The sequence below is a fragment of the Colius striatus genome, chromosome 5 (assembly GCF_028858725.1).
Source record: "Colius striatus isolate bColStr4 chromosome 5, bColStr4.1.hap1, whole genome shotgun sequence".
Classification (NCBI taxonomy): Eukaryota; Metazoa; Chordata; class Aves; order Coliiformes; family Coliidae; genus Colius; species Colius striatus.
In genome coordinates this window covers 55,128,277-55,155,901 of record NC_084763.1, presented here as the reverse complement: position 1 = coordinate 55,155,901, position 27,625 = coordinate 55,128,277, and the positions used below count along the sequence as shown (strand labels likewise).

General features: G+C 40.8%; 1 protein-coding gene across 1 annotated transcript in view; it reads right to left on the bottom strand.

Moving 5' to 3' along the window:
* ITGA8 (integrin subunit alpha 8) overlaps window positions 1-25,904 on the bottom strand; it is a 97,153-nt gene extending 71,249 nt beyond the window's left edge. The window contains exons 1-11 of the mRNA XM_061997292.1: window positions 25,696-25,904; window positions 25,397-25,521; window positions 14,718-14,818; window positions 11,905-12,028; window positions 10,685-10,746; window positions 9,714-9,759; window positions 8,540-8,665; window positions 7,509-7,553; window positions 5,262-5,305; window positions 4,433-4,489; window positions 4,195-4,247 (exon numbers count right to left, since the gene is read on the bottom strand). Of these exons, the coding sequence (XP_061853276.1) occupies window positions 4,195-4,247; window positions 4,433-4,489; window positions 5,262-5,305; window positions 7,509-7,553; window positions 8,540-8,665; window positions 9,714-9,759; window positions 10,685-10,746; window positions 11,905-12,028; window positions 14,718-14,818; window positions 25,397-25,521; window positions 25,696-25,898 (986 nt within the window). The 5' untranslated portion in view covers window positions 25,899-25,904. The remainder of the gene's footprint in view (window positions 1-4,194; window positions 4,248-4,432; window positions 4,490-5,261; window positions 5,306-7,508; window positions 7,554-8,539; window positions 8,666-9,713; window positions 9,760-10,684; window positions 10,747-11,904; window positions 12,029-14,717; window positions 14,819-25,396; window positions 25,522-25,695) is intronic.
* Between the last annotated feature and the right edge of the window lie 1,721 nt (window positions 25,905-27,625).

The window sequence follows — 27,625 nt, the reverse complement described above, 5'->3', positions numbered from 1 at the left end:
CATAAGCCCAACTCAGAGTCCAAGATTTACCAGGTGAGATCATACAAGCAAACAAGGTCTGGAGGCTGTTGTGCAGGGATCACAGCATCTCAGCTGGAAAAGCACAGTCCTGGGTTATCTCTCTAGGAAAAGTTCTACTTTGTTGAAATAAATTACAATGAATGTATAAAATAGCATGGATAGCCCAGAGAGGAGAACCCAGGAGCTAAGATGCTTTCTCTTCAGATGTGCTGAGGAAAGCTGGAAGGCAGTCATCTAAATTACACTGACCTAAATCTACACTGGTTACAGGCAGCAGAGCTGCCTAGAACATTCACAGCACTTAAGTTTGTCTTCCTTCCAGTCCTTGGCATGTCTCACCCAGACCAAAGTCTTCTTTTCCTCACCCTTTTGATTTTATTCCTTCTCTTTCAGGGTGGAGCTCTGTAGATCAAGGCAAGCTGCTCCACCAAGTTCTCTGCAAGACAGAATTTCCCCTCAGGCAATTCTAGGGTTTTAGGTTTGTGTTGGCTTTCTTTGCACTGTCACAGCATTACATTATAGCCAGGGGATGGATTCTTCAACTACCTTGCTCTCTCTGATCCTCATTTACTCATTCCTGGTTTCTCTCCAAGTGGGAAATAAGCAAGCAATTACTGCTTACCATCATGCTTTATAGTTACTTTTACCTTTCAGCTCCTACAGTTTAAACATCAAGCAGGCAAGGAGGGTCACTTGTTGAGTTTCAAGTCCCTGTGTGACCAGATGTATGCTTTTTTTGTTGGTGAAGGGGGATATTTCCATTGCCTTTTAATTTGTAGGAGTTTATATTTACAAAATTGGAGTTCTGAGACAAATTCAGGTTGATTTGATCCTTTATGAAAGGCCAGAAGAGCAAAGCAAAAGCTTCTGTACAGCAATATTAAACCATAAAGTGCAGTTCAGTTTGCAATCGTATTTTGAACTGGTTCATTAGATTTAAGAATTACTTCACTAAGATGCTGCAGTTAATATAAATCATATATTTATCTTTGTTCCAGCACAAAAAGGTAACTGGCTAGTATTGCTTCCCTCTGATAAAAAAAATAATCTCTAAAAAGCACAAGCTGACCACCTGCTGAGCCTGGATGCAGTTTCTTTGTATCCTGCTGAGTAATAAAAAGCAGGAGTATGGGAAATGTCAAGAGGTCAAAGTGTAGCCATGGGAAGCTTTGATATAGGCCAAATAAAAGACCAGTAAACTGTTTATTCCACTATTTTTATTGGACTGTTTCAGTCTAAATTGAAAGTGTTCTCTTTTTTCCTCTTTACTTGAAATATATTCTGTAAGTTGATGGCAGAGCTTGCCTTGTTAAATTTCATGGTGGACTTCTCATGATTAGCAGCGAGCAACTAAATGGCAGTCCAAGCAAAACCCTCAATTTCTGTGTTATGCCTACAATGCTGATGTTGTGCAGATAACTCTGCAGGAATCACCCTGGAACACCTGTAGAACTGCTGATGCAGAAGATCTATAGAGCTTTTTTCACAGAATCTCAAGGGCTGGAAGGGACCTCGAAAGATGGAACCCCACTGCCAGAGCAGGACCATCTAGAGTAGGTCACACAGGAACTTGTCCAGCTGGGTTTGGAATATCTCCAGAAGAAACTCCACATCCCATCTGGGCAGCCTGTTCCAGTGCTCCCTCACCTTAACAGAGAAGAGGTTTTCCCTTATGTTTCTTTAGAATCTCTTCTGTTCCAGCTTGTCCTGTCTTTGGTCATCACTGAGAACAGCCTGGCTCCATCCTCCTGACACCCATCCTTTATGTATTTGTAAACACTAATGAGGTCATCACTCAGTCTCCTCTTCTCCAAGCTCAAGAGTCCCAGCTCCCTCAGCCTTTCATCAGAAGGGAGATGCTCCACTCCATCATCTTGGTGGTCCTGCACTGAACTCTCTCCAGCAGCTCCATGTCCTTCTTGAACTGCAGGGCCCGGAACTGGACACAATATTCTAGATGTGGTCTCATGAGGGCAGAGTAGAGGGGCAGCAGAACCTCTCTTGACCTACTACCCACACCCCTTTCTAATACACTCCAGGATGCCATTGGCCTTCTTGGCTAAGAGGGCACATTGCTGGCTCATGCTCATCTTGCTGTCCCCCAGGACCCCCAGGTCCCTTTCCCCTGTACTACTCTCTACAGTTCATTCCCCAACCTGTACTGGTTCATGGGGTTACTCTTTCCCAGATGCAACTCCCTACACTTGCCCTTGTTGAATTTCAGTAGATTTCTCCCTTTCCAACTCTGCAGCCTGTCCAGGTCTGTGATCCTGCTTGGTGTTCTCTTCCTACCACACAATATCCTGAACTCCACTGTCTCACAGTCGTTGCAGGTCAACCTTCACCGCTTTAACCAGATCCTGCTTGTTCCTGACTATAAGATCCAGTAGTGCTCCTCTCCTAGCTGGCACATCCATCATTTGCATCAAGAAGTTATCACCAATGTACTGAAGGAACCTCCTGGACTGTAAGTGGCCAGCCTAATCTTTAAACTATGTCTCCAGTCTTATTCCAGCAGAATATAATTCCCACTAATCTTTTCTGCATATAGCTTAATCGGATTGCTCCTACTGATGAGGCCCTTTCTACTCTCTTTATTCTTAGCTGCACAGAAAAAACCTCAAATGAATTTGAAGTGGCCACTTCCCTTTTGCTTTTCTTCTCTCTCTCTGTTTTACTTTCCCTTTCAGATAAATATTTCTATCAACTATATGTGCAAAGCAGCAAACACAAACTACATATCTAACCAGGCATGTTTATCAAGCAGAGCTTTTTGTGTTTTGTTTGCTGTGGGATGTTTGGATCTCAGAGAGGTCATTAGATCTCTTTTAAGATATAGATTGGGAGACCACACAGGCCTCAACAGCAGTTTGATTATATTATTGACATAAACTGTGGTCTTAGAGGTACACAGAAAATATAAGACCTGACAATTAACCCTATGGTTCACAGCAAATAACCTGCACAGCAAATCTCTTGGTTCAGTGAGAAATTAAACAGCAAGTTCCTCAAAAGTCTAATGAGTGTCTATTGTAACTCAGATGAATGTTTCTCCCCCTTTTCACATCAGTAATGCATTATGGTAGGACTAAATTAATCCTGATTCTGTATATCATCATAAAAGGAAGTTTCAAAAGCTGTGATAAAATTTGACCTCAGAAATGTGGAAAGATTTGAGTAGTATGAGGTCACCACAGAAACTGTTGAAGGTTTTGGTTTGTTTGTTTGTTTTGGAATTGCAGTAACATTTTATCACCTTGCTATCTTTCTCTTTTCTTGTATCAGTCACTCTTTAAAGGGTCACTAGTCATTGATAGAAAGAAATTATTTAGCCCAGAAAAAATATTCAATTATTAACTATGTTTAAGCACCTAATAGGAAATAATCACAAGAAAAGAAGATGAAGTAGACACATCTGAGACATTTTGCAATAGGCTAGAGTATGGCACAGCTGTAAATATAATCCTGGCTCACCTTTGCAGACTTCCAAGGCTGTGAGCTTCAGGGATCTTTACCTTCTTGTTAAAAAGCTAGCATGTGTTCATTTACTGAAGCCCTGATCTTCTAAAATACTTAATCAGACTTTACATAAGTTCAAAGTTACCAAGCTTTTAATTCAACAGGGTCTGAAATTCCTGAGTGTCTTAGGCATGGCCCTGGGAGCTGTGCAGCCTCCTCCCTCAGACAAGCACAATGCCTATCATAACAACCACGGGCCATAGACACTTTTTGGTCCTTTGGATGATGCAAATGAATGGCCAAGCAGCAGGTGCTGGAATGAGAAGCTGATGATATTGGAAAGCTTTTAAAATTGAGAAGTGAGGCTACAGACATTCCACACGTGTAAAGACTCACCTGCTTTTGTTAACAGGAGAATGACCTTTTGTGTTTCACCTATCTCTTCTCAGCAGTAGCTAGAGCTATTTATTCACTGTTCTACTTGGACCTGTTTCCTAAGACTTTGGACATTCCCACTCCGTCCCATTGCTTTGAAGAAGTATTCAGGAAGATACTCACAAAGATAAGCCTGTGTGAATGATTAAAATTAGCAAAGCAGAGAAGCCAAAAGAAGCACTTTGAGGTATGAAGCACCTGAAAACCTATGGTTATTAATCATTATCAGGCATTGCTTCTATGAAGGTTCAGTGGAGCTGAATATATTTGGTAACCTACCCATCATTGTTAACATCGGATACTGCAACAGTGTACCCAAAATAAGACGCCATCTGGAAATAAAAAACAACAGATAGGCTTTCATATCAGATGTCAAATGTTAAAGGAAATTACTGCTAATCCTCTTTGCTTCTATGGTCATTAATTCTAAAAAAATACATTTTATATCTTCTTGAAACTATGTTAATGAAACGACATCCTCTAGAGAGTGTTTCGTCATGGAGCTGCTTGGCATTACCTGTTCACCAGTGAAGTTCTGGATAAAGGTCAGGTCTGAAGAATTAATAATTGAGACCTGGTAACAAACAGAGAAATATGGAAAGTTTCAAGCACACATGGAGATGCTACAGCATAACATCACACTGCAAAGCAATTTGACCCAATGAAGCACAGCCTAAGTGGCCAAGAAAAATCAGTGCTTCCTTACCACAGTTTTCATGTATGTTCTTGAACACATCACTAAGATTTTATGAGTATTAAGTCTCATTGGAATAAAGTGGGGAAAAGACTATTTCCCTTCTTTTACTGAACACTGAACACTAGCTGTCACAGACTATCAACTAACCAATGACTACATGATTAGGTACGAACACATGAACCTAAAACAAAGAAATATATATATATATACACACACACAAATAGATATATGTATTCATTCTGAAAAGTGGTATGAGGAAGTTCCAGAGATACGAGGAATTTGGGGTCCACAAACCTAAAGAATGTGTCTGTGGCTGTGATCTCTGCTTTCCAATCAGCTTAGTTCTGAAACTTTTTTCTCCTATGAGGTAAAGCTGTAGCCACACAAGTATATCTTTTCCTCTCTCCACTTCTGTTTATCATGACTCTTTGCATCTGGTATTCAATTTATATAGTGAATATAAACACTGATCATGAATAAACTGAACTTGGACTTCTCTCCACTGTGGACACAGCACTGCAGATGAAATATGTTAATCTATGGGTAAGTTTAGGTCTGGTTACACACCAGGGATATTAGCTTTTAACCTTCCAAAAAGTCTAACTGCCTTCTCACTGTAAAAAGGATAAAATGTGGGTTGAGTACATACATAGCCAAAGTTCTGCGCTCCCCTTGGGACTCCAGCAACCAACTCTGAAAGGATAAATGATCAACAGTGGAGTGGTTATGCTGAGTGGTGCATGCAACATGTAACCCATGCTACTTAATCATATCATATCTACATATCTTCCTTGATATGTAACCCTTAGGATTTTCATCTGTAGCAGAAACAACTGCAAATCACTTCTAGGCATTATCTCATAAGATATAAACATTTGAGCATTAATTCAATGCACTTAGTTGCATGAAATTTTACATCTTAACTGTTGAATACACTCATTCAGAGATCTCTTCCTGCCTAGCAATACTCATATAGATATTACTACACTGTATAACAAAGCTCTTAGTACAATTCAGCTCAGACAGTTGTGGATTTATGGAACCAGAATTAGTTGTGGTATCACATACTAGAGTACAGAAGCTAAACACAACCGCCCTTATAAACACTCCTTTTCTTTCTGGCTGCACAACAGTTTGTCTCCTCTGTTATTTGGCTTAATGCCAAGAAAGTGACAAGTTCTGCACAGGCTACCTAAAAGTACTACAGGGAAATTTTTGTGAGGCATTGTAAGGCACTGGAGAGACCAACTGAACAAGTAAATGAAAGATTCAATTCTGCTCAATGGCAAAATCTTAAACATGTAGTAGAAAGACTGAAAAAAAAAAAGAACATAGATACAGCCTACAGCCTTACTGTCTAAACCTTTCCTCATCCACATCAGAAGGCAGGAACAAGAACTCCAGATACCTGAGAACCTCAGACACCTGCCTGTACTGATCTAGCATCCCTCTGCTCCTCCCTGAGTTTATACATTCCCCTACAGTGAATGTGTTTGGTCAAGGGAAGATGGAAATAGTAATGAAGGACTGAACAGGACACAGAACAATCCCCAAGGCAGACAATATCATTCTTTGTTCCAATCATTCATAGGACTTAACGATTCAAGAATCTTCCAAATAAAGTGTCTACAGCTTTCCATTATCAGGGACACATCTTTCCTTCATAACATAAGGTTTGGATCAAAATGTGGGGTTTTTTTGGTTGGGTTTGGGGTTTTTCTTTGCATAGTGGCACAGAATGGGAAACTTCAACTTTACAGGCATTAAGCAGCAGCAGTTCTGGGGAGCTAGATTCATTTCTAGAAACATACTATGTCCCTGTTGTCGTTGTGAGTCTGGACCATGGATCTGTTCACTTCCTCAAGAAGACTACCTCTTAAGTGATACTTTCCGACAGACTGTCAGCTTGTAACAAGAAATGTGACTCTTAAGGTATGAAACAACAAGGATCACACAATATTTTCAGCTAACTATATGTTTTGAAATCCTGTACAGTTCCAGAATACCTGAAAATATTTAAATCATGGACAAATTCCTATTTATAACTGATTATTTTGAACATACCCTATCAAACAGACAGCTGTGACAGGAACTTCTGCACCAGATTTATCCTGCAGAGACACAGGAAAACTACTGCTCCATTTCTAACACATCCACAAAACTCACTTTGCAACTTAAAAATCAGACAACCTTCAGCTTGTTTTCAGTTTGTCACAGTACTTCATGCTGTGAGTTCAGCACATCAGTTGTGAGGTTTAAGTCTTGCTGATATTTAGCTAAAGCCTCAGTGGTGTTCCAGGAACTACAGCTGCTAAGTCTAGCCCATGCAGGATGGATTGGTCTGACTTTGTCCTTAGAGAATTACAGAACTATGTTACTGGAGCTGCCACCTTCCAGGGTAGTTTTCCCTGGCCATGTGAAACTAATAAGGATCTTGTGTCACCTTTTGCCAGAGGGAACAGCTTGAACCTCAGCGTTTGAGCTGGATTCAAAGTGATGTAAATGACATTCTGAACATTTAAAAAACTATTTATCTTGATATTTTGGTCAAAGCTTCTCTTCCTCAGTGCATACTTATCAAATTGTGGATGTAGAATCCTAGAGATGGTGTTGTATAGATCTGTATCAAACTTACTTGATCCAAGAACCTTTATAAAGTCTCAGGCATGATTCCATACCAAGGTAACATAACAGATTCAGACTTTGAGGTACTTATATTCTGTGTTATGCTATACCTCCTAAGGAAATATTTCCCTCTGAGAACAGTGGTTACAGATAGCTTAAGTCTCAGTAATGTTTCAAATGTATAAAAGGTATATTTCCTCACAGAGATCCAAAATGAGGAATTTAATAGGTGCATGGCATATGGTTTCCATTCAAGTATACAGCATCTTACCTTGTTCAGAATCCCCAGTAAATTCCCCAGCAGCCACTGAGTATCCTGTTTAAAGCAAAATCCCAAACAAAACACTTAATAAACCATTTACTTCAAAAAAAAACATACAAGGACAATCAGATTTGTCTGTTCACCTGACAATCAGAATGCAAATTCTCTAACATTAATATACTAAAACCATCTGAGGGGATAAAAAGGAACTTTGTGTATCACATTATTATGACCAAATGAACTCTAATTCTGAGTGTATATTAAATCTATTCCTTTTCTCCAGAAATGAGCTTCTAATTCATTAATACTTAAAAGCTTATCTGAAAAACCAGAAGGTACTAAAGTGGTTTTTCCTAACAGCTACCAACACAATTTAGGTCTTCTGTACTGTACTGTAGTGTGAGTATCCTGTTCTCTCTCTATATGGAGGACTGATTTCCAAAGATACAGATAAGTACCTCCTGGAGCTTTAGTAAACCTGTGAGATAATTGCTGTTGACACAGCAAAGACTTTTTGATTGTATCAGAGACTGTAATTTTATATCTATGAGTAGAGATGAAAGGAAGCATTGAAATTTCACTGCATCTTTCCTATGATTATGTGAAAAACATCCTGTTTTAAATGCAGAGACTTGTGACTATCATGCAAAGTCTTAGGAATCAGCACTAACAAAAGAGACTTTCTATTAAAAATTGAAGTTTAAGTAATTGAAAACTACTTTAATCTCAAACCATCATCTTGGAATGAAGAAAGATATCAATGGGAAATCTTAACATTTCTGCTTAATTATTTAAGATTGAATAATAAGAGCCTTAATGAGCCATTTAAGATCTCAATCCTCAAACCCTGCTGCTGTACATCATTTTAAGGGTGTTCATAATCCTACAGAAGTAACTATGAAGCTACAGATTTGCTGCTGTGCTTAAGGCAAAACACGTTCAAACCCTCCCACAATCGGTACATTAGTAATTTAGGGCTTGTTTTCACATTTATATAAGCCTCATGCATTTAGAACATATTGCTCACTGACACAGCTTACCCATGTAATTGTCATCATATGAGGGTGGTGCCACTCCTGTTTGCTTCTCTCGTGCCAGCTTCCTCAGAATATCCTTGAAGGAATAATTTGCAATGATATCTGCAATGCTTGCAGTGATTACCTGACCTGGATTCGAAGAGTTTCGTAAATGAAAGGGAAATAAAGGACAACCAGTTTCTACAAAACAAGGCTAACAGAACATCAGAACAGAACTGAAGGGATAATGAAGCACAGATGAAAAAAGTAGACATCTTCTCTCAATCTTTCTCCATTATTACCCTCAAAGTCTCAAGATTACAAATAAATCACTACAATAAGGCATGGAGACCTTATTGAAACATCACAAAACCATCTCCAGACTGATTTTAACGTGCTGATTCAAACTGAAGTCAAGCATTTTCAGGCTCAGCTACCTTTTGATACTCTGCTGAACAAATGTAGTAGACCAACAGAAGCGATTCTTGACAGAGAATTCAATGCTATGAATTCTCTACCATCATAATCAACTAGATCTTCTTCTTTTAGTGTCAATGTAAAAACACATATGAATGAGGCTGAGAATGGGTGAGTGTGTAGGTGGACTGTGGGAATCAGCTACATCACACATTAAAACATGTCAATGCAAAAATACCCTTTTAACCCTCTACTAATATCATTTCAAGTTTCACCTGCATGAGAAACTACATCTTGGGAACTACAATGATGCCACAAAAAATATATGCAGATGGCAATAAAAAAATATGTGTTCAGAAACAAATAGTGCCAAGAACTTTGAAAACATTACATCTGCTGACCTAGATGGACCTGCTTCTGCAGGGGGGTTGGACGAGATGATCTCTAAAGGTCCCTTCCAACCCTACCATCCTGTGATTTTTTAAATTGCATTATTTCTAGGATAGAAGTCAGCTTGTGAATTAAATGACAAGTGTGCTAAAATGCCAACATAAAAGGTGTTACTTTTATTTGTTTTGCTTCCCATACAACCTACATCCTGAATTTTCCCTGGCTTATTCTTATGCCCAGTTTCTTGTTAAGCAATTCTTACTATTTGTATTCGTTGCACATAAGACCAAAGACTAGTTATCTTAAACTGAGAAAACAATGGAAATCTAGAACGTTTCCCACAACACTTTTTGCTTCACTTAGATCAAGTTAACCAGCCAGATGAACATACCTTGCCAATAAAAACTACCAGGCCCGCCTACTATCAGGTCTCCATTCTACAAGAAGCAGAATTGAATAAAATTACACAACAAAAGAACACAACAAAATGATGCATGGGAAAAAACAACTGAAATGACCAAAAGAATGTCAGAATCATGATAAAAGTGAATAGCCCTCTTCAAGGAAAGGATGTAGGTCCATGAATGTGCAGGAAAACCCACAGTTCCATAAAGTTAAGATCTTCACTTGAATGACAGATTTTTTTAGCACTAACATAGCATTCTAAAAGCTGCTGATTATTTGTAACAAAACAAAGACAGCATAAAAGAGGGTCTTGACATTCAATGAAGCAACACTAACACTTTATAGACATATGCATTTGTTTACTCTACTTTGAGCTCTTTTCCCTGTAGCTATTAATAATGTGAGCAATGTAGCTGCAGAAAACAATAGCGATGGACAAAGGTGTGTGAGGTCCTGTGGCTGTAATAATGGTACAGGTAATAACAATAGTTCCAATAGTTCTTTAGCCCACAATATTGTTTCTGGACTCTCTTGGCATGTAAGAAAAACTAGCTATTGTTGTTCTTACACAGACTTACACACAGAATCTATTTTAACTATCACAAACTAGCTGGTGCCTGACCATTATTTCCTAAAAGTCAGATCTCTGCAAAACATCCTAAGTGGGATGATGAGAGAGAACTACATATAATTTTTCACCTAGTTAACTACCAACATAGACTGAGTAGAGGCACATTATCTCTTTGCAGCATCCAAAGAGATGCTGATTGCAGTGTTTCCTTTCTTAATGAAACCAGAAAGTTTGAACCTTTCAAAGGAGCGAGGAGCTTGCAACAGCCTCACAAAACTTTCCATATGCAACAGCATGACAGTAAACTGAGTCACTGAGACAGTGCTTGAACACTGGGATATATCAGAATTACATTTAGTCAGAGTATTTCAAAAGCAGAATCTCACCTTGAAAAAATCTAAGCTGAAACCTGCTTGACAAAAGCCTTGTCCCTCGGGATCTGCATTGCCTGCAATTATGAAGGTAGAAGCATTTAATGTGTATGTGGAAGACAGCTTACACACCCTTGGAGCTGTAAGGCTGTAAATGCAAAAGGACCAAAAAGACATTAAAAGATGTGTATTCTGTTTTAGAAGATACAGAGCAAGTCAAGACCTTTTACAGCACCCTGAACATGCAGTCTGCCTGGGAAGACTTTGAAAAATACGACCACTTCGTCTCTTTACAAGGGATATTGTAACAAGGAACTACATTCAGACTTCTTGTGGTTTTGGCTGGCACATGCAACTTGAAACAGCTACCCACCTCAGCTAAATTGAACAGTATAGCTTTGCTGCAAGGGTTTCCCCTGGAAGGGATAGTTAAACCCATCACATTTGCTCTCTTGCATGCATTATCTTCAGAAAAGTACATGAAAGAACAATTCTCTGATCTGTGAGTACAGAAACTGTCATAGACCTACCCCTGTCCAGAGTTCAGTAAAATCACTGGATACTTCACATTGGTTTTAATAATTTGGAGCACTGATGTAATTAGGGAATTAATGTCTAAGTGGTTTTGATGATTATAAGACATTGAACAGGATGAAAGAGTGAAATAATCTAATGTGTGGCATTTTCTGCAGACTTCTAAATAAGTTCCCCCTATTCCTCAAGAAGTAAGGCCCAGAGATGGCTACCAAATCCTCAGAACAGCACAGAGAAGACTGTGGAACAGCAGTACTAATGTGCCTGGCTTTCTTCCATGCTGGAAATCCTTCAAAAATGAGCTATTGTGGATGATATTGGCATGAACGGTGATACTGGCTTGTGTGTCGGGTCTGGTCTTCAGATGGTGATTCTCTGATGAGAGATTTATACTCAGCATGAGCATGAATAATTGGTTTAAAATGCTGTCTGGTTCTTATCTAGATCTGTTTGCTACATTTTAAAGTCATTTAAATGGAACTAATTATATCTCATCACTCTAACTGCATAAGCTTAATGCACTTAATTTCTTCTCTTTCAATTATACAACAAAGCACCCAATTGCAGGCATGTGATTTAATGTTGATTTTGCTTTAAACCCTCATCCAGTGCAATAATGTCATATAGTAAGACTGTAAGGAGGAAAACACTGAGTAGAATATTAATCCCTCCAACACAGAATTGTTCCCATTAATACTTACTGTTGCGACAAGGTGAATATTCAGCATAGGCACTGAAGTTCTGAATTGCTACGTAGCACGTGCCAACAGGGTCCTTCTCAGGGCTGTCTTTAAGAGTTCTCCAATGATATAAGGGAGCACAAGCCTATCAAAACAGAAATGACATCACACATACCTTTCACACACTCTCGCATCTGGCCAGTGGAGTTTTTAATACCCAGTGCCCAAAGATTCTTTCTGGTGTTGTATCATTCATACAGCTGTGATCACCATGTAGTCACAGCAAAAAAATGCAGGACCATTGCTTCTTAGAATTCCATGATAACCCTAAAAGCACAGTCTGATCTTTCACTTAGGAGCTCTCATGAGGTGAAATTTGCCAAACATTTAAGCATATATTTCAAATACCCTCAGGCTTGCTTCACAACTAGTATATTTGCTCTATTACTGCTCATTGCACAGGGCTTGATCCCATGGTTTAAGATCACACATGTGTGGCTGAAGACATTCCTACTTCTGTCCTGATGTGTCTTAATGGGCATTGCAGCAGAACTGCTATGATTTTACTCTAATTAGCAGTCAGAGTGTTATGTCATATTATCTATCACAATTACCTGATTGTCTGCCTTCTTACAAACTCCTGGCTCAAATATTTGGGGAGCTGATATAACACATTCAACAGTGTCTGAGGGAAGAAGTTCTAAGTTTTGGCTAGTGTACATATCTTTAGTCTTCTCTGGTACTGTAGTAGTTGTTACAAACACTATAGTGTAAGGAGAAAAGATATACAAATTGTATAGCAAGAGACATTATCTTTTTGAAAGCAATTCAGATAATTGGAAAAGAAAGATAAGCTGTCAGGTATTCAAGTCAGTCTTCAGGGGTTCCTGTGCCCTAACAGGTTCCAAATGGATGAGAGGGAGATTGAAGGGAACACACTACCTCTCCCTAGAACCTTGCCTCTATCAGATACAAACAAATCCTTCCAATCATATCTCACCTTATCTTACTTTTCCAATAAGAAACCTGTCTAAGTCTGGCAAGGTATTATTCAGATTGCTGGATAAGCCTTCATTCTACAATCAGTTACAGCTGGAGGAACCGTTGTGCTACCCAGAGCTTACAACAAAAGTTGGAGATTCTGGAACAGGGACTATAAACAAACATCTGCCCAGAACTCCTTACAGACTAAAGCAGAGGGCAAAACCAGAGTGTAGCAAAGAGGAGTTTAAGTACTGTGAAGGTGATTTTAGGTCCATTTGACATCAAGTAAAACAAATTGAACCAAGAACTCAAAAATAATCATAAACATTGACCTGCATTTGGCAGGTTACTGTTACATTTGTAGTTTAACCCCCTCCATTGTTCTGTAACAAAATACAGTGATATTTTTTCATTATCTGTTTGAGGTCAAATCCTTCCCCAGGTTAACCCCAAGCTGTACTATGTTAGAGGGTCATGGTTTAACTGCAGCTACTTGATCACTCTTCCTCCATCCCAGTGGAATGGGGATGAGAATTGGGAAAAAACCCAAACCTGAAGCTTGTGGGTTGAGATAAGTATCATTTAATAACTAAAGTAAAATACATTGTAATTATAATATCAATAAAAATGTAGTAATGAAAATAACCAATGAAAGTGAATAGAATTAAAAGAGAGAGAAATAAACAAAGAAAAGACAAGAGATGCCCAATGCAATTGCTCAACATCCACTGACTGATGCCCCAGCCCTCCCCAAGCGACGATCTGTGCTTCCCCACCAACTGTCCCCAGTCTCTATAGGGTGTGTGACATCTATGGTATGGAATAGCCCTTTGGATAGTTTGGGTCAGCTGTCCTGGCCATGCTCCCTCTCAGACTCGTGTGCTCACTAGCAAAGCATGGGGAACTGAAAAGTCCTTCACTTATGCTAAGCATCATCTAGCAACAACTGAAACACCAGTGTGTTAGCAACTTTATTCCCACACTAAATCCAAAAGACAGCTCTGTACCAGTTACTAGGAAGGAAATTAACTCTGTACCAGCTGCAGTCTGGACAAAGGGAAAACATTTCTTTTAGATACTTCTTTCCTTATGACTTGGAAGTTGAAGCAAACCTCAAGACACAATTATGGTTTGATATTTGCAAAAACTAATAAAACTAATGACCAAATTGCTCTTATCACATTTTTTTTCAGTGACATTTTCAATATAAACCTTAGTGCATAAGTTGTAAACACAAACTGTGGACAAACATCATCACCACTACTTTACTAAGCAGGACTTGCACCCTGCTGCAGTCCTCTATCAACATAAATGTTCAGTGAAATTGGACAACAGACATAGTGCTTTCAGAGAGTTTGGAACTTTTTTACATGACTTTTTTGTGGATGTTTCACCATGACTATGCCATAGCTGTTCAAAATAATTGTGACAAAAGAAGTTAGTGTGTTCTCTTCCTAACTGACCTTCAGCACAGGTTCTTGTCTTCCATTACATTGTGCTTTTAACATTACAAATGAATCTTGATAATACAAAATATTTTATGGCAAATAGCTATCAGTTACTGTGTGTTCCTATAATATGTCCATTATCTGTTTTTAAAAAATCATCATTCACTTCCATAGCAACATGGCATTCTGCTTTTTTCACATGGCAGTGAGATCATCACTTGATCATTTCAACCTGATTTTACAATCAGCTTTCCTTTTCTGAGTTATAGACATCATCTATTTCCTAATTCATGCATAATCATGGAGTCATTTCCATAATCTACACATAGAGAGCTATTAAAGATACACATTTGAGAAAAATAAACATTATCTCCAAATGAATACCAAATGCATAAGACTTACCACAACTTTTTCTTTATGAGCTTTGACAGATGCCCCAAACCACTGATTTGTCTTAAACTCTATGGGTTCCCTGGTGCCATTGACTTTAATTTTCCTGTTGTCTGACAAAGAAAGAAGCAGTATGTTGACAGCTTATTCTGCAAAAGTATTACCCTGTGAATTACAGATACAAGTGAATAGACTAACAGATAATTACGTTGCATCCACTGTGATCATCCTACCAGCTTAGTAGGAAATGGACGTTCCAGCATCATTTCAGCTTTTCACTGGGCAGTGGAAAACAGCTGAAACTCACATGTGAAAATCCAAAATAATTACACTTAAACCTCAGGAAAAAAAAAATACAAAGAGAAAAAGAAACCCTGTGTTTTCCCCTGCCAAAAAAACCAGTTTGTGTGGAATTTATGATGAAGAATGAACAAGAGCTACAAAAAAAGGTGAAAAGTCCTAAAAAGTTTTCTGCAATGTGTAGAAACTTTCCACGTAGAAAGCATGTTCCATAATTAGTTTTTGTCAAACAAATGACATTTCTCAGCATGCTTGTTCAAAGACCAACACTACTGATAGCAAAGGACTTCGTTTTTAACAGAATTACATGTGTACACACTGTCATAAGAGACAGCTTCTTAATGTTGCTTTATATACACTCCTGCAGATGTCAGCGTAAGAGAAGCCATCTGGGCAAATACTCAGGCCAATTATAATGCACTTCAGGTTTTAATAAAAAGCAGACATCTCTTCCTTTCACCCTCAGCTCTCTGAAGTGAACTGATTTCCCATATGTTCATGAGCTACGCTCTTCCCCTACCAGTCATTCTTAATGAACTTCTCGATTTATACATAAGCAGGGCACTACTCCTTTCCCCCTGTAGCTGCATTCCCTTATGTTTGTTTCTGGTTCCTATCAGGAGAAATTTCACAAGATTCAATCCTTTTTATTCACTCTAAGTGAAAATAAAGCCATATAGTGTCCACCTTTGAATGCATAAAAAAAGTCAGAATGTCAGATCATAATCTATGCATTTACACACATTTTCTTTCTTACAAACTGAGGAAAGAGTCAGGCAACACTTTAAAAAGCCAGACAGGAATAGAGGAGATACTGGAATGCTTTTCTGTGATGTTACATTACCAGAAAGTAAAATACATTGCATTTGGAGAACAAGAGTATTCCATCTCTGTACTCTTTTCTAATAAACATGAAGGGAAGTTGAATGAGAATGAATCTGTGAAAGTTTGGAAGTCTCTGAGAAAACCATTCAAAAAGATCTCTTTCTGTGCTGCCAAAACTACAGGAGCTAGTATGGAAATCTATGCTTAGATAAGAAAGACAAATTTCAGAGATCTTTAGACCTTAAACACTCAAGGAGTATAATTTAAAATCATTCTAAAATTACTCATTTAAAAACCATATTTTATTTAAGTTAGGCTGAAGCTTTGTGGGAGAGAGTGGTCTTGACACTCTGCACTGTATGAGCTGCCAACGTCCACCTAGTCATTGGCAACACAATGTTTGATGATTGTTTTCCAGTGAAGTCAGACCCCTTCAAACTTTAAAGGTTTTTGTATTCTGGTTTTTAATGCTCCAGCAGATCTGAACATGATCAATGTCCACAGATGAGGCCTTGATAGAAACAAAGCTTTTGAAGCTTGAAAATCAGCCACAGTCAGCTTACAGCAGCCAGTGCTAGCCTGGCTCTGAGGATACTCAAGATCAGGATTCTAACTTACACAGGGCTTGCCTTTTCAATCAAAACAGCATTCTTTGGAAACCTCACTTCTTTTCAGATTTTACAAGTAGAACAATTGTTTGCAGGATTTATAAAGCCATGGATGAATTTGCCAGTGAATCTGCAAGAGCTGTACACACATACATACCCGCCTTGCTTAGTGGCATATGGTGTAGTAGGAATCCTTCATCATGTTGCATGGGATTTTCATTATAAAATAACCACTAAAATGTCACAGATGCACAAATTAATAAATAGCTTTTATTTTCCCCCTCTTTTGACAGAAACTCTCTAACCACTTTTGTTCAGGATCCTTGCTGGAGCTATGGAGTCACACTTCCAGCTTCAGAGTTTGTGCCCTAAATACAGTTTAGTCTTCTGCACATAACCAATCAGTATTGCAGACTGCTTAAAACCAGCTATTGCCTCCCCTATAAGTTTATCAGAATGAAGCTATATACACAGTTAAGTTACCTGAATACATGTGGGTGTCGTTACTGTGACCCGATTGTATTCAACTAGACAACAAAGCTCTGAATGAAGCCACTCTAAATGTCTGCTGCTGAGCTTACAACTTACCCACTTACAACTGATGACATGATCTAGGGCACAGTTATTCTCCTAAAGCAAACATCTGAGAAGGTCAGAACCACCACGGCCTAGAAGCACTTCTTTTTGCCAGCTGCAGATAGTCATGGATGACCAGCTGAGACTGGACTCAGATAAAAACTATTCATTCACTCAGATGAATCCCAACCTGATATTTTTTTTAAACAAAAGAGATTTATTCCTGTCTTTGGTACCTCCCTCAAGACAGCATTATCTATGTGTTTCAAAAAACAAGTCTGTCTCCTGACAACACCCTTATATGACAAGGAATTATCTCTCCCTGTGTTATTTATGGGGATCTCAGGGCCACGTCTATACTGTAGCTTTATCCACAGGCTAAGTTATAGTTCTGTGAGCAGCAAAATCTTGGCTTGAATTCAAGTTGCATTCAAACATCATCTTCCCTTCTGGAGGAGAATGCTTGGCCTCTTTTAGGAAGGAGTCCAGGCTATCTCGTATCACGATACGTGCCATTAGCGTAAGGATAGCTAGAACACAAGGCAGCAGCTGGGCTGGGCACACAACGCCTGAGCCTGTCCACAGAAAGGTCCAGGGAGTGCCAGACTACCAGCTGGATTGCCTCAGAGCCAGCCCAGAAGCTGTTCCAGATGGTCAACAGTCTGGATGACTCGCAAATTTGGCTTGAAACTCAGCCCTGGAGTCACTCTGTACTGCCTAAGACTGTATGGCAGCCCAAGGCCCAGACAACCAGAACCATGCAAAGAGCAGACATGTATCAGGACATCCTTAAACTGCATTTCAGCAACCCCAAAGCATCTCCTTTTCTACTGCAGGAGACACACATTGGTACTGTCCCACAGTCCAGCCTCAGAAGCACCTCTGGAAATGGTGAAACATGGTTCCTTCACCCAGTCTTTTAAACCTGAGGTACCTAAGGGCCACCAAGGGTAAAAAAGCCCCTTAAATTGACAAAGCAGCAGCTGGGCAAGTAGAAGAAATTTTAATTCATATGATAAAAAGCAAACCTATGCCAGAAAAACAGTGGAGAGTAATTCTTAGGAATGAAAGGCTGAACCTGGAGCAAGTGTTAATGCAAATCTATCATTTGCACACATCAGACTAAATTTGGCACTTTCTCTGGGGATTGGTCTCCTCTCAGTCACTGAGTCAGAGCATTATAAGCCATTTAACAGGCAGGAATCATATTTCTTTGTCACAGTAATCAGGACCTGCACAAGAAACAGATGTATTTGCAAACACTGATAGTGGTTCATTGTGATTCATTGGAGTCTTGAAAACCAGAAGTAAAAAATATGCAGCATCTGTTATAATTTGAAAATATTCAATGAACCAAAGTAAATTACATGTTTTAATGAAACTTAACACAGGAAAACAATGCTTCTAATCAAAGCAACAAATCCAGACATGTAATAGAGCTGCAGCTCTTTCAGGCAAGTTCTTATCCTGAAGGAGCTTTGGGAAGTGTCACTTGCTCTGTGTGTGTTTGCCTGGATGTACTGGATGGACACAGGCAGCCACTTTTCAGGCATTTGCAGCAGGCTTAGTTACACTTTACTTACTCAGAGTACACCCAGGATGGCAAATACCTGAGTTGACATCTCTGTGTTTGTATCTATGCACATTCATATATATAAATATAATGTAAAATGCTATATCTCATATATTTCTATATGATTATATATATACACACACACAGAGTAAAGGTGAAGAATCACCTCAACCTATCCATATTTATATAACATAGGAATAGAAGCACATAAACCCAACACACATTTATATTTATGTAAATATATACAGGCCAAGGAAACTGAATATCCCCCTCACATTCAGACAACACCTGGAATGCTCTGTACAGTTTTGAGACACCAGTACAAGACCTGCAGGTGTCTGGCCCACAGAAGAGAAGCAAAGGAGGATCTATGTGCAATTTGTCCAGTGTCCAACAGGTAGAGAGAAGAGAGAGACAAGCTCCCATTTGAGGACTGCAGCAAAAGGAAAAGAGGCAACAGACACTAGTTGGCAGCAAGGGGATTTCTGGTTAAAGGAAATGTTCTTCCCAGTGAGGGTGACTAAGGGATGGAACAGATTCCTCAGAGAGGCTGTGGCATCTCCATCCTTGGGCAGGTTCAGAACTTGGCTATACAAGGCTCTGAGCAACTGAATTGAACTTTGAAATGAGTCCTGCTGCATCATCAGGGTCCTGGCTTACAGAAGGGAAGAGAGGGAAAGGTTCATACTGGCAATCATGGTCCTACATTCTTGAATTGAGGGAAGAGAGGGACCTTGTCAACCCTATCACTATGGTAGAATGATCTCTTTCTGGTATCACTACCATAAAAGACTTTAATACTACCATTAAGCAAAGGTAAGTCAGTAACATTTACAGGGTCATTGTCACCTCTCTCTCAACAGAGAGACAGAATACAAGAGCAAAGCTAGAGACTGTGATCCAGGGAACCAAGCCAAGCCATTACTGAGGGGGAAAAAAAGACTCCACAGTGTTTAGACACAGTAAGGATATGCAAAACTCTTGTATGATCAGCAGAGTGGTTCTATTTTTAGATTTATCTGATGCTGCAAACATCTATCATTTCTGGTTTTTATTGTGCTTTAAATGCTATTCATATGAGCTATTTTAATGTAACAGATCATATCTAGGCAGCTTTCTTTGGACTTTCAGTCCATGAATCAAGAAAAAAAATGAATCATCAAACCAAACAGGATTTTTTCCCTAAGTACAATCTGATCAAAACCAAATTAAGACCTCAAGGCTTGAACTAACATAGAGAGGGGTATTTTTCTCTTCTTTAGATAAGGCTAAGACTTATAAAAGAAACTTATGAGGGTATATTATAAATCAGAATGCTACATAAGAATCACAAGGAGCCATAAGGCTCCAGATAAAGCCTTACTGGCAGAGTGGACTGAAATGTATCGACATTTAAAAGCATGAAAAAAGTTCTCCCTCAGCACTTTCTCTTGAGATGCAAATTCTGGTTTATAAAAGGATTCAAAGTTTTTGCTGCAATCTAGAAGCTAATGATTTTTTCATGTAACTGAACTTCTTGAGTCCCACAGTACATCCTTTCCTTGTACTTGGGTTCTGTTACAGTCAGCTCAACTGCTGGACAGATTAGCTCATGGTTTTTATCAAGTGCACACTTGGCCAGAACTGATCTACATCCCCTTTCACTGTTCCTCTTCAGAGACTACTCAGTTTTTTTCCAACTACTTTAGAAAAGGATAACCTATTTTACTAAACCCAGTAAAGTTAACTGATAGCAAAGACAGCACTCTAGTGAGCTCTGGAAACTAAGGGGAATGAGGATCTAAAACCTCTGCTTTAGGAGCTAATTTAACTGATAAGAAGTTGTTCTAGTCTCTGAAGTATTACAATTAAAAGTGACCATTACAACCGAGTTTCTGAAATCTGAACTATTAGCTTTTTGCCAGATTTCAAATGCAATAGTGCACTTCAGGGGGCATTTAAGTCTGCTTCTGGCTGCAAGATGCTTTGAGTGGTTCAGAAGTCCCCCAGTTAATGAAGCAGGGAGAAAGTTTTCTTCCTATTGCTCTCCTGCTACCTCTCCTGGCAGCTACATAGAAGAGCACCCGGCTTAAACACAAGGATTTGGTAATTCTACCTCAATGCTAAAGCAGAAATAGTCATTGTAAACCTCATTTGATAATGGAGAAACTGAAAACGAGAAGCTACCTTTGTGTAGGTAAGAAGAGGAAAGACAGGTCACAGCTCTTTAAGATAAAGCCAATCTTTGTTCTCCTGTCAAAAAGTGTCACAGCCCTACACTGCAACACAACAGGGCAACTCTATGGAACAGGCAAGCAAGGGAGAAGAGTCTCTGCCCTTCAGCCCATATCTCCTGGAATAAAAGGGTACTAAAAGCCCTTCCATTATGACCTATCTCAGTTCTCAGCTCCAATGGGGCAGGTTAAAGCACCAGCTGTGCTCTCAGGGACAGCGCTTTCAGCTTCTTACCAGAATCTTGGTCCCAGTGCACAGATTTAAGGAGCTTTAAAGAACTGCAAACGTGGGATGCAGAGTCAGTGTTATATCAACAGCAGGAAACACAGAGAGATCCTGCTAAAGCCCCTTCTTGGCTGGAGGCCATATCACTGGCCAATCCATACAGGAAAGTCTGGCTACATGACTTGCTTATGGATGGGGTCAGCTCAAATCCCACAGCATGTCAAAATTTCATACTTCTTCCCTCCTCTGCCCTCTTGTCACAAACAATATTTCATCAATTAATTATTATGTCAGCTTGCAAGTAAATCATCTCATTGATTTGGACATCTCTGGATTAGTGAGTACAAAGAACAGCAATAAGTGACCTGAGTGACCACCTGGGAGAACGGCCTGCAGAACAATTTCAGTTGAGTGGTATGACTTTTAGGAATGGGCTGCAAATACCCCTGCACCTTGATTCACTCTAATTAAGCTGTCTTCTCAGTTTAACCCACATACATTTCCACATTAACACAAGTTATGCAGCTGTTTATAACACTCAGATCAGCTTGGGCATAACATACCCATAGAGCCACATAGATAATTTCAGGGGTAGTCTTGGTTTTGAGTATCAGTGCTAGTAGTAAGGAGCCCAGACTGTGTTTGACAGTTAGAATGTGGCACTCAGAAGCAGTGACATGTTTTTAAAAGGTGGTTTTCTATCTTTCACTAAGAACTGAGTGAATACTGAGTGTTCCTGTTGGGTATACTTTAGCAATCAACGTGGTGTCTACTCCCTCTGGGTAAAAAAGAGCAAGGAAGTCTCACAAACCATAAGGATTTGTCTTTTGGAGTCTAAAGCTTACCTGACACCACAAATAGGGTTTAGTCACAAGTATCATGACCTGTGTAGTGGCAGGGAGGTTAGCTGCACCTTGCCACTGACTCTAGGTGCAGGGTGAGATCTCTGATTCACTGGGGAACGTTGCATTTGTCTTACACCAGTGCCAGGGTGTCGGGTCCAATTAGGCTTAGCATTTGTATTCTCCCTTCAGGACTCAATGCAGGATTTAGAACAACTTTAAATTAGGATTTAGCTATTTTAAAAATAGAAGGATATTATTAAAAGAGAAAAGCAAAACCCTTCAACAAAACACCCTCTATAGGACCAAAGGCCATCCTATCCCAGTGCTTAGCATCATAATATTAAGTTAAGAAAGGCCAATTTTTCACTTACTCAGGTCCTTCAAATCACTTTCTGGACAAGTGCCACCTCTGTCTAAAGTAATATATACTTCATGAACTTTTTTCTCCCTTCCTTTCCCTGACTCATGACTGTGTGCTTGTTCATTATTGCCTCTTAACAAGCCTCAAATGCTTGTGGAGAGAGATTTTTGTTCTTTTTTTAGTTGGTCAGATTTAGAGCCCCATAACAAGGCCTATCTATGCTCTCATTCAGTAAACACCTCCATATCTGTAAAATGCAGGTTAACTATGGATTAGTACAAAGCACCTCCATACCTGTGACACCATGACATTCAAAAATGCCCAGAATCCTGACTGAAGCCATCACAGAATACTAGCCAATAGCCCCACTGCTTTCATTCAGTAGTACTGAGATATTAATAGAAACAATGACATAACTTGCAGTTACATATGAACCTCCCCAATCTTATCAACTAAAGTGCCCACTTACACACTTATTTGTGTCCCCAGGAGTCCAAATAACATCCCAGTACACTGCATGCTTCCTCCTCAACAGCAGAATATAACATGCATCAAATGTAACACACCTGAGCTTCATTTGTGTTCCCAGCCTTCACAGGTGGAAGACATGAGCCCTCATGCTTGTAAGTAGTTTAAGCCAGTGGTTTTCAACCACTTGGATTTGCTGATCTCAAATGTTACGTTAGAGAGGAAATTTCACCTTCTCCGTGATCTGCAGCAATTTCCCTTATCTAACTTGGCATATAATACATGTCAATCTGCTTTTCTTCTACACATTCTTCACAGTTTACAAGTCCTCCACTGAACCCTCATGGCTGAAAAATACTGATTTAGTAAACTCTTTATCTATTTGCTGGGTCAAACTACTTTAAGTGTTACATTATTATCCTCTCCATTTCTTTCCAGTTCCACTCCATTTTTACTGCTGGTCCTAATTGCTTTCAGTTCTTCATTGTTTTTGTTTCTTTTATTGTGCATAGTGAATATAACAGAGCTGATGTTATTTGGTTAGAGTCAAGAAAAAAAGGAAGCTTTGAATAAAAATGCAACAAGATGAAATATTCCATCTCTGAATCAGCCTCTGTAGTTTCTGTTTTGTTTCAGAAGACATTCCCAAGCTCTCCCAAGAGTTATTAAGATCTCCTACGAGGCATGTAGTATTAATCTTTAAAATTAAAGCTGCTAGAGGTGAATTTCCAGTCTTTAACAAGTTTTTGTTTTGGGAGAAAGGATAATCTTGTGGTTAAGGAACTGGAGGAAAAGGAAAAAGCATTAAGTCAGCTAGAAATATCATCACCAACTTCCTGTATGAGCTTTGACAACACAGACTGACTTTTTCTGTTTATCAGAATAAACATAACAATGGGAACATAAAAGAGTCTCATGAAATAGTGTCATCTAGGCTAGAGCTCATGTGGAACTGCTCTGTTTGGGGGAACAGTGGAAAGGAGAGAAAACTTGCTCCTGTAAGTAGTGTATTTTGGAGAGAAGAAACTGCCTGAAAGATACATCCATACTTCACTAAAAAGAGTTCTCTAAGGCCTATTGGAGATGGTCTTTATGCTGCTGGCAATCAAGAATGGGTGCTTGGTATGCAAGCCTTCCCTGGATCCCTGTCTGTGGGGGCAGCTGGCCATTGCTGAACTGTGCAAAATGATGCCCTTACTGCCCTTGGTACCCAAATTACTCAGCTCCTGACTGCTAATCCTGCCAATACTGCAGTCCCTCCTGCTGCATTTATAGCTACACAATGGGCTCTCTCTGACTTAACTTCAGCAATCTAGAGCAAAGGAACCACACAAAGCCTTGTTGATACACTTACTCTGCCTTGACACTTATTTTACACTTACACTTACTTTGCCTTTATTTGACGTATCTGCAAAGGGCCACCACTGTCAAGCATAGGGGGTTGTCCTGTGTCTCTTAAGTTAACTTTTCTAGAGTTTCCCTCTTGAAAGGCAGATATCACCAGGTTTTTATTCATTTTCAACATGTCCCTTTAAATATGCAACAGAACATAATATATTCCACTTCTTTCACATGAGCTATCTAATCCTAAAATGGAAATACAGGAATATTTCCTAAACTGGTTTTACTTTCAAGATGTACACTCAGGGCATATTACAATAAAAAAACATGGCATGCACACTGTCTGTGCCTGTTTACACTTCTATATAACTATGTCCTGTACATAGCGTTACATGCCCAAGCAGACACACTCAGAAACTATCTCTTACTCTGCTTTGAAGAATGCCCAGCATGACAGGAGAGTCATCCTGAGAGAAGTTCCTAGACAACAAAGGATGTGTGGGTGGCTGGGGATGGAAAGGCTAAAGAACAGCACTGCTTATCTGCAAGGTTTAAGTAAGCTCTCTAACTTGTGCTCTCAGGAAGAAAAACACCAACAAAAAGGAATTACATCGTGTTCACATTCAAGAATCATAACTTCTGCTTGATGATTAAACTCTTAGAAGTCTGCCTAAACAAAGCCAATCAGTTTTAAAGTCCCTGCAAAAACTAGGCTTAAATTTTCAAGACCTATAAAGAGAAAACATAAACAGCCTGAATTGTTTAAAACCTGTGTTCCCTCTAATTAAATAAGAAACATCTGTCCTGGGATTTTGGAAGTGGATACAATCTATCCACATTGTGCCCAAATCAATTTGCATCTAGCTTCCTGTATTCTGAAAGAAAATTCTTGCTTTCTGAAAAGAGTAAGTATACCACATGAGGTACTTCATGTGTCTGAACAGAGAGAAAAATAACAGCCAAAGACTAGTAGTTGTGTGATTTCCAGGGTTAAGAGGGGGAGATTTGAGGTTTGGGGGTTTACCTTCTGAACACTCAGAAAGTAAACAAAAGTGCGTTTTCAAAAGGAAGAATCCGCCACAAACACGTTTCCTTAAAGGTATTAAAAGGAAAAGGTGTTTTTTGAGACAAACTACGCACAGATCCTGAAGGTTATACTCTCGCTATTTCTCTGGGGATCACGAAACGCTTCCCCGCAAGCGCACATGGGTAGGGAGCAGCAGCAGGATTCCTCTGGCGAACTGCAGATGCTCAGATCCAAGTGACACAACCACAGCGAGCGTGGGAGAAACTCGTGCCGAAGAGGGACCTGAGCCGGGCAGAGCAACGCACGCAGCAGTCGGCGACTTACTTACTGGTGTTATCGAAGGGTACCTGCCGGCAGCGGGTGGCGGGCCAGGCGCAGTAGTACACCGCTCCTCCTTCCACTATGTCTGGCTGCGTGGTGTTGGCTTTGGGAGCTCCCACCAGGACACTGACTCTGCGAAACACACCGGGAGGGAAGTCACCGGGACGACCAGCACCGACAGGCTGCCGCTGTGGCCCCGGCGGGCTGTCTCTCGCCACGGCTCCTCGCCCGCCTTCCCCGGAGCATCCCGCGGGCGGCAGGGGGAGACCCGGCTGCCCGGCGCGCCCCGCCCGGCTCGGCACTCACGTGCTGGCGTCGGGGAGGTAGAAGTCCACCGAGTACCCGAAGTAGCTGCCCGGGGGCCCGCTGTACACCGTCAGCTTCTCCTCGTCCAAGTTGAAGGCCACCAGCGTCGGCGCCCAGAGCAGCGCTGGCAGAAGGACCAGCGGGCAGTGTCGCTGCCGGCGGCGCGCACGGCCGGCCCCGAGCCCGCGGCTGAGGCGCAGCATCCCGCTGTCACACCGGAGCGGAGCACAGCCGTGCGCTGCCGCGGAGCTCTGGCTGCTGCTGCGCGCCGGCGGCGGGGCGGGGGGCTGAATGGGGAGGCTCGGCCACGCTCACCCCCGCCGCCGAGCCGGGACGCGCCGCGCTCGGGCTCCCCCTGCCGACAGCCCCCGGGCGGCGCTGAGGGCAGCGGCCGGAGGCTCCTCGCAGCGCGGTGGTCGGCGGGGCAGCTGTTCGTCCGCGGGGGAGCTGTTCTTCCACGGGGGAGCTGTTCGTCCGCGGGGGAGCTGTTCGTCCGAGGGGGAGCTGTTCGTCCACGGGGCAGCATTTGAGCCCGGGGAAGCCCCGCGGCCACCGGCCCGTGCGTGCACCCCGCTGGCCCAGGGCAGGGCGAGGGCGCTGCTGGTCGGTGTCACCCGCGCCGCCCCTCCCTGAGTGCCACAGCGCAGGGAGCGACGGGCGGCGTTTCGCTACCCTGCCCTAGCACGGCTGACAGCAGTAACCAGGCTGTGTCTGGGGAAAGCGATTCGCCTTCCCGAGACACTCCACGGGTGAAGCTGGGGGAAACTCACGCCTAGTAGGACTCTGCCAGCAGTTACCCGGTGGCTGCGTTCGGACAGTCGTGTTCACAAGGGGAAATGGAGGAGTTGAGGATGGTGATTTCTACTCGAATTCCTCTCGACTTCCATCGTTTTCAAGAGTTTAAACTGAAGAGTCTTAAAAACCCCATTTAGGAAACTAAAGTGCACGGAAATAAATCAATAAATAGACCTTGATCAGATTGCCAGTGACTGCCAGAATGCCTATTACTTTAAAAACAAAACAAACCCAGTGACTAAACAACCCTTCTAAGCACAGGAAAGATGTCAACCCAGCCACGCAGTTCAGAACTCATTAGGAAATGCATTCCTCTGTATGTTTCTCTGTGCCTGGCTTCATAAAGTTTCAACACAGTGAAGGGGACACCTTACAGTCCTGCAGAGGACAGCTCAGCTCCATGCAGGAGCATGTATCATGACTCGTTTCCCACAGGAGTAACCAATGCTGCTTTCTTGCATGTGGCATTGCATGCAGCTTTTAGAAAGCTCCTCTTATAATTTCTTCATAAGAGTAATTAAAATCCATGAGGCTGTGTAACTCCTGTCTGGAATTGTTCTGCCCCTGAAAGCCCCATAATAGTTTTCTAGCAGTTTCTCTTAAGAACATATAAAAACTGGCTGCCTGAAATGCTCCCTTCCCCTGCAAAGCTAAAAGGGCCATCACAGCCACATCTTGAGGAGATAGTTTCCTCATTTTATTTTTTTTCTGGCCAACTCAAAGCTGGGGAGATGAGGAGAAGCACTTTATTTTCTATTTAATCAATCCTGTTAGAAGAAGGGGGGGAAAGGATTGTTTTTCAGCATTTATAATACATCTGTGTCCAAAACACAAAGGTCAGAAGAATAGAGAACCCATTTATAAACACACTACGCTGGAGTATACCTATGAAAGCAGCCAAGAGTAGTTTGGCTTGTTCAGAGGTTCTGTTTTCTTTTGTGTTTGTTTTAAGTGCTTTATGGCAAGATTATTCAGATAAGACTGACATTCCAGTTCACGAAAATAGAACAGTGTGTTTATTTCCAGCATTAACTGTGTGACCCTTAGCGGTCCCCACAGGCTTGTAATACTCCTTAATTCTGCTTGCCTTACATTTGTGCTGACTTTATATTCCTCAATTCTGCTTGCCTTACAT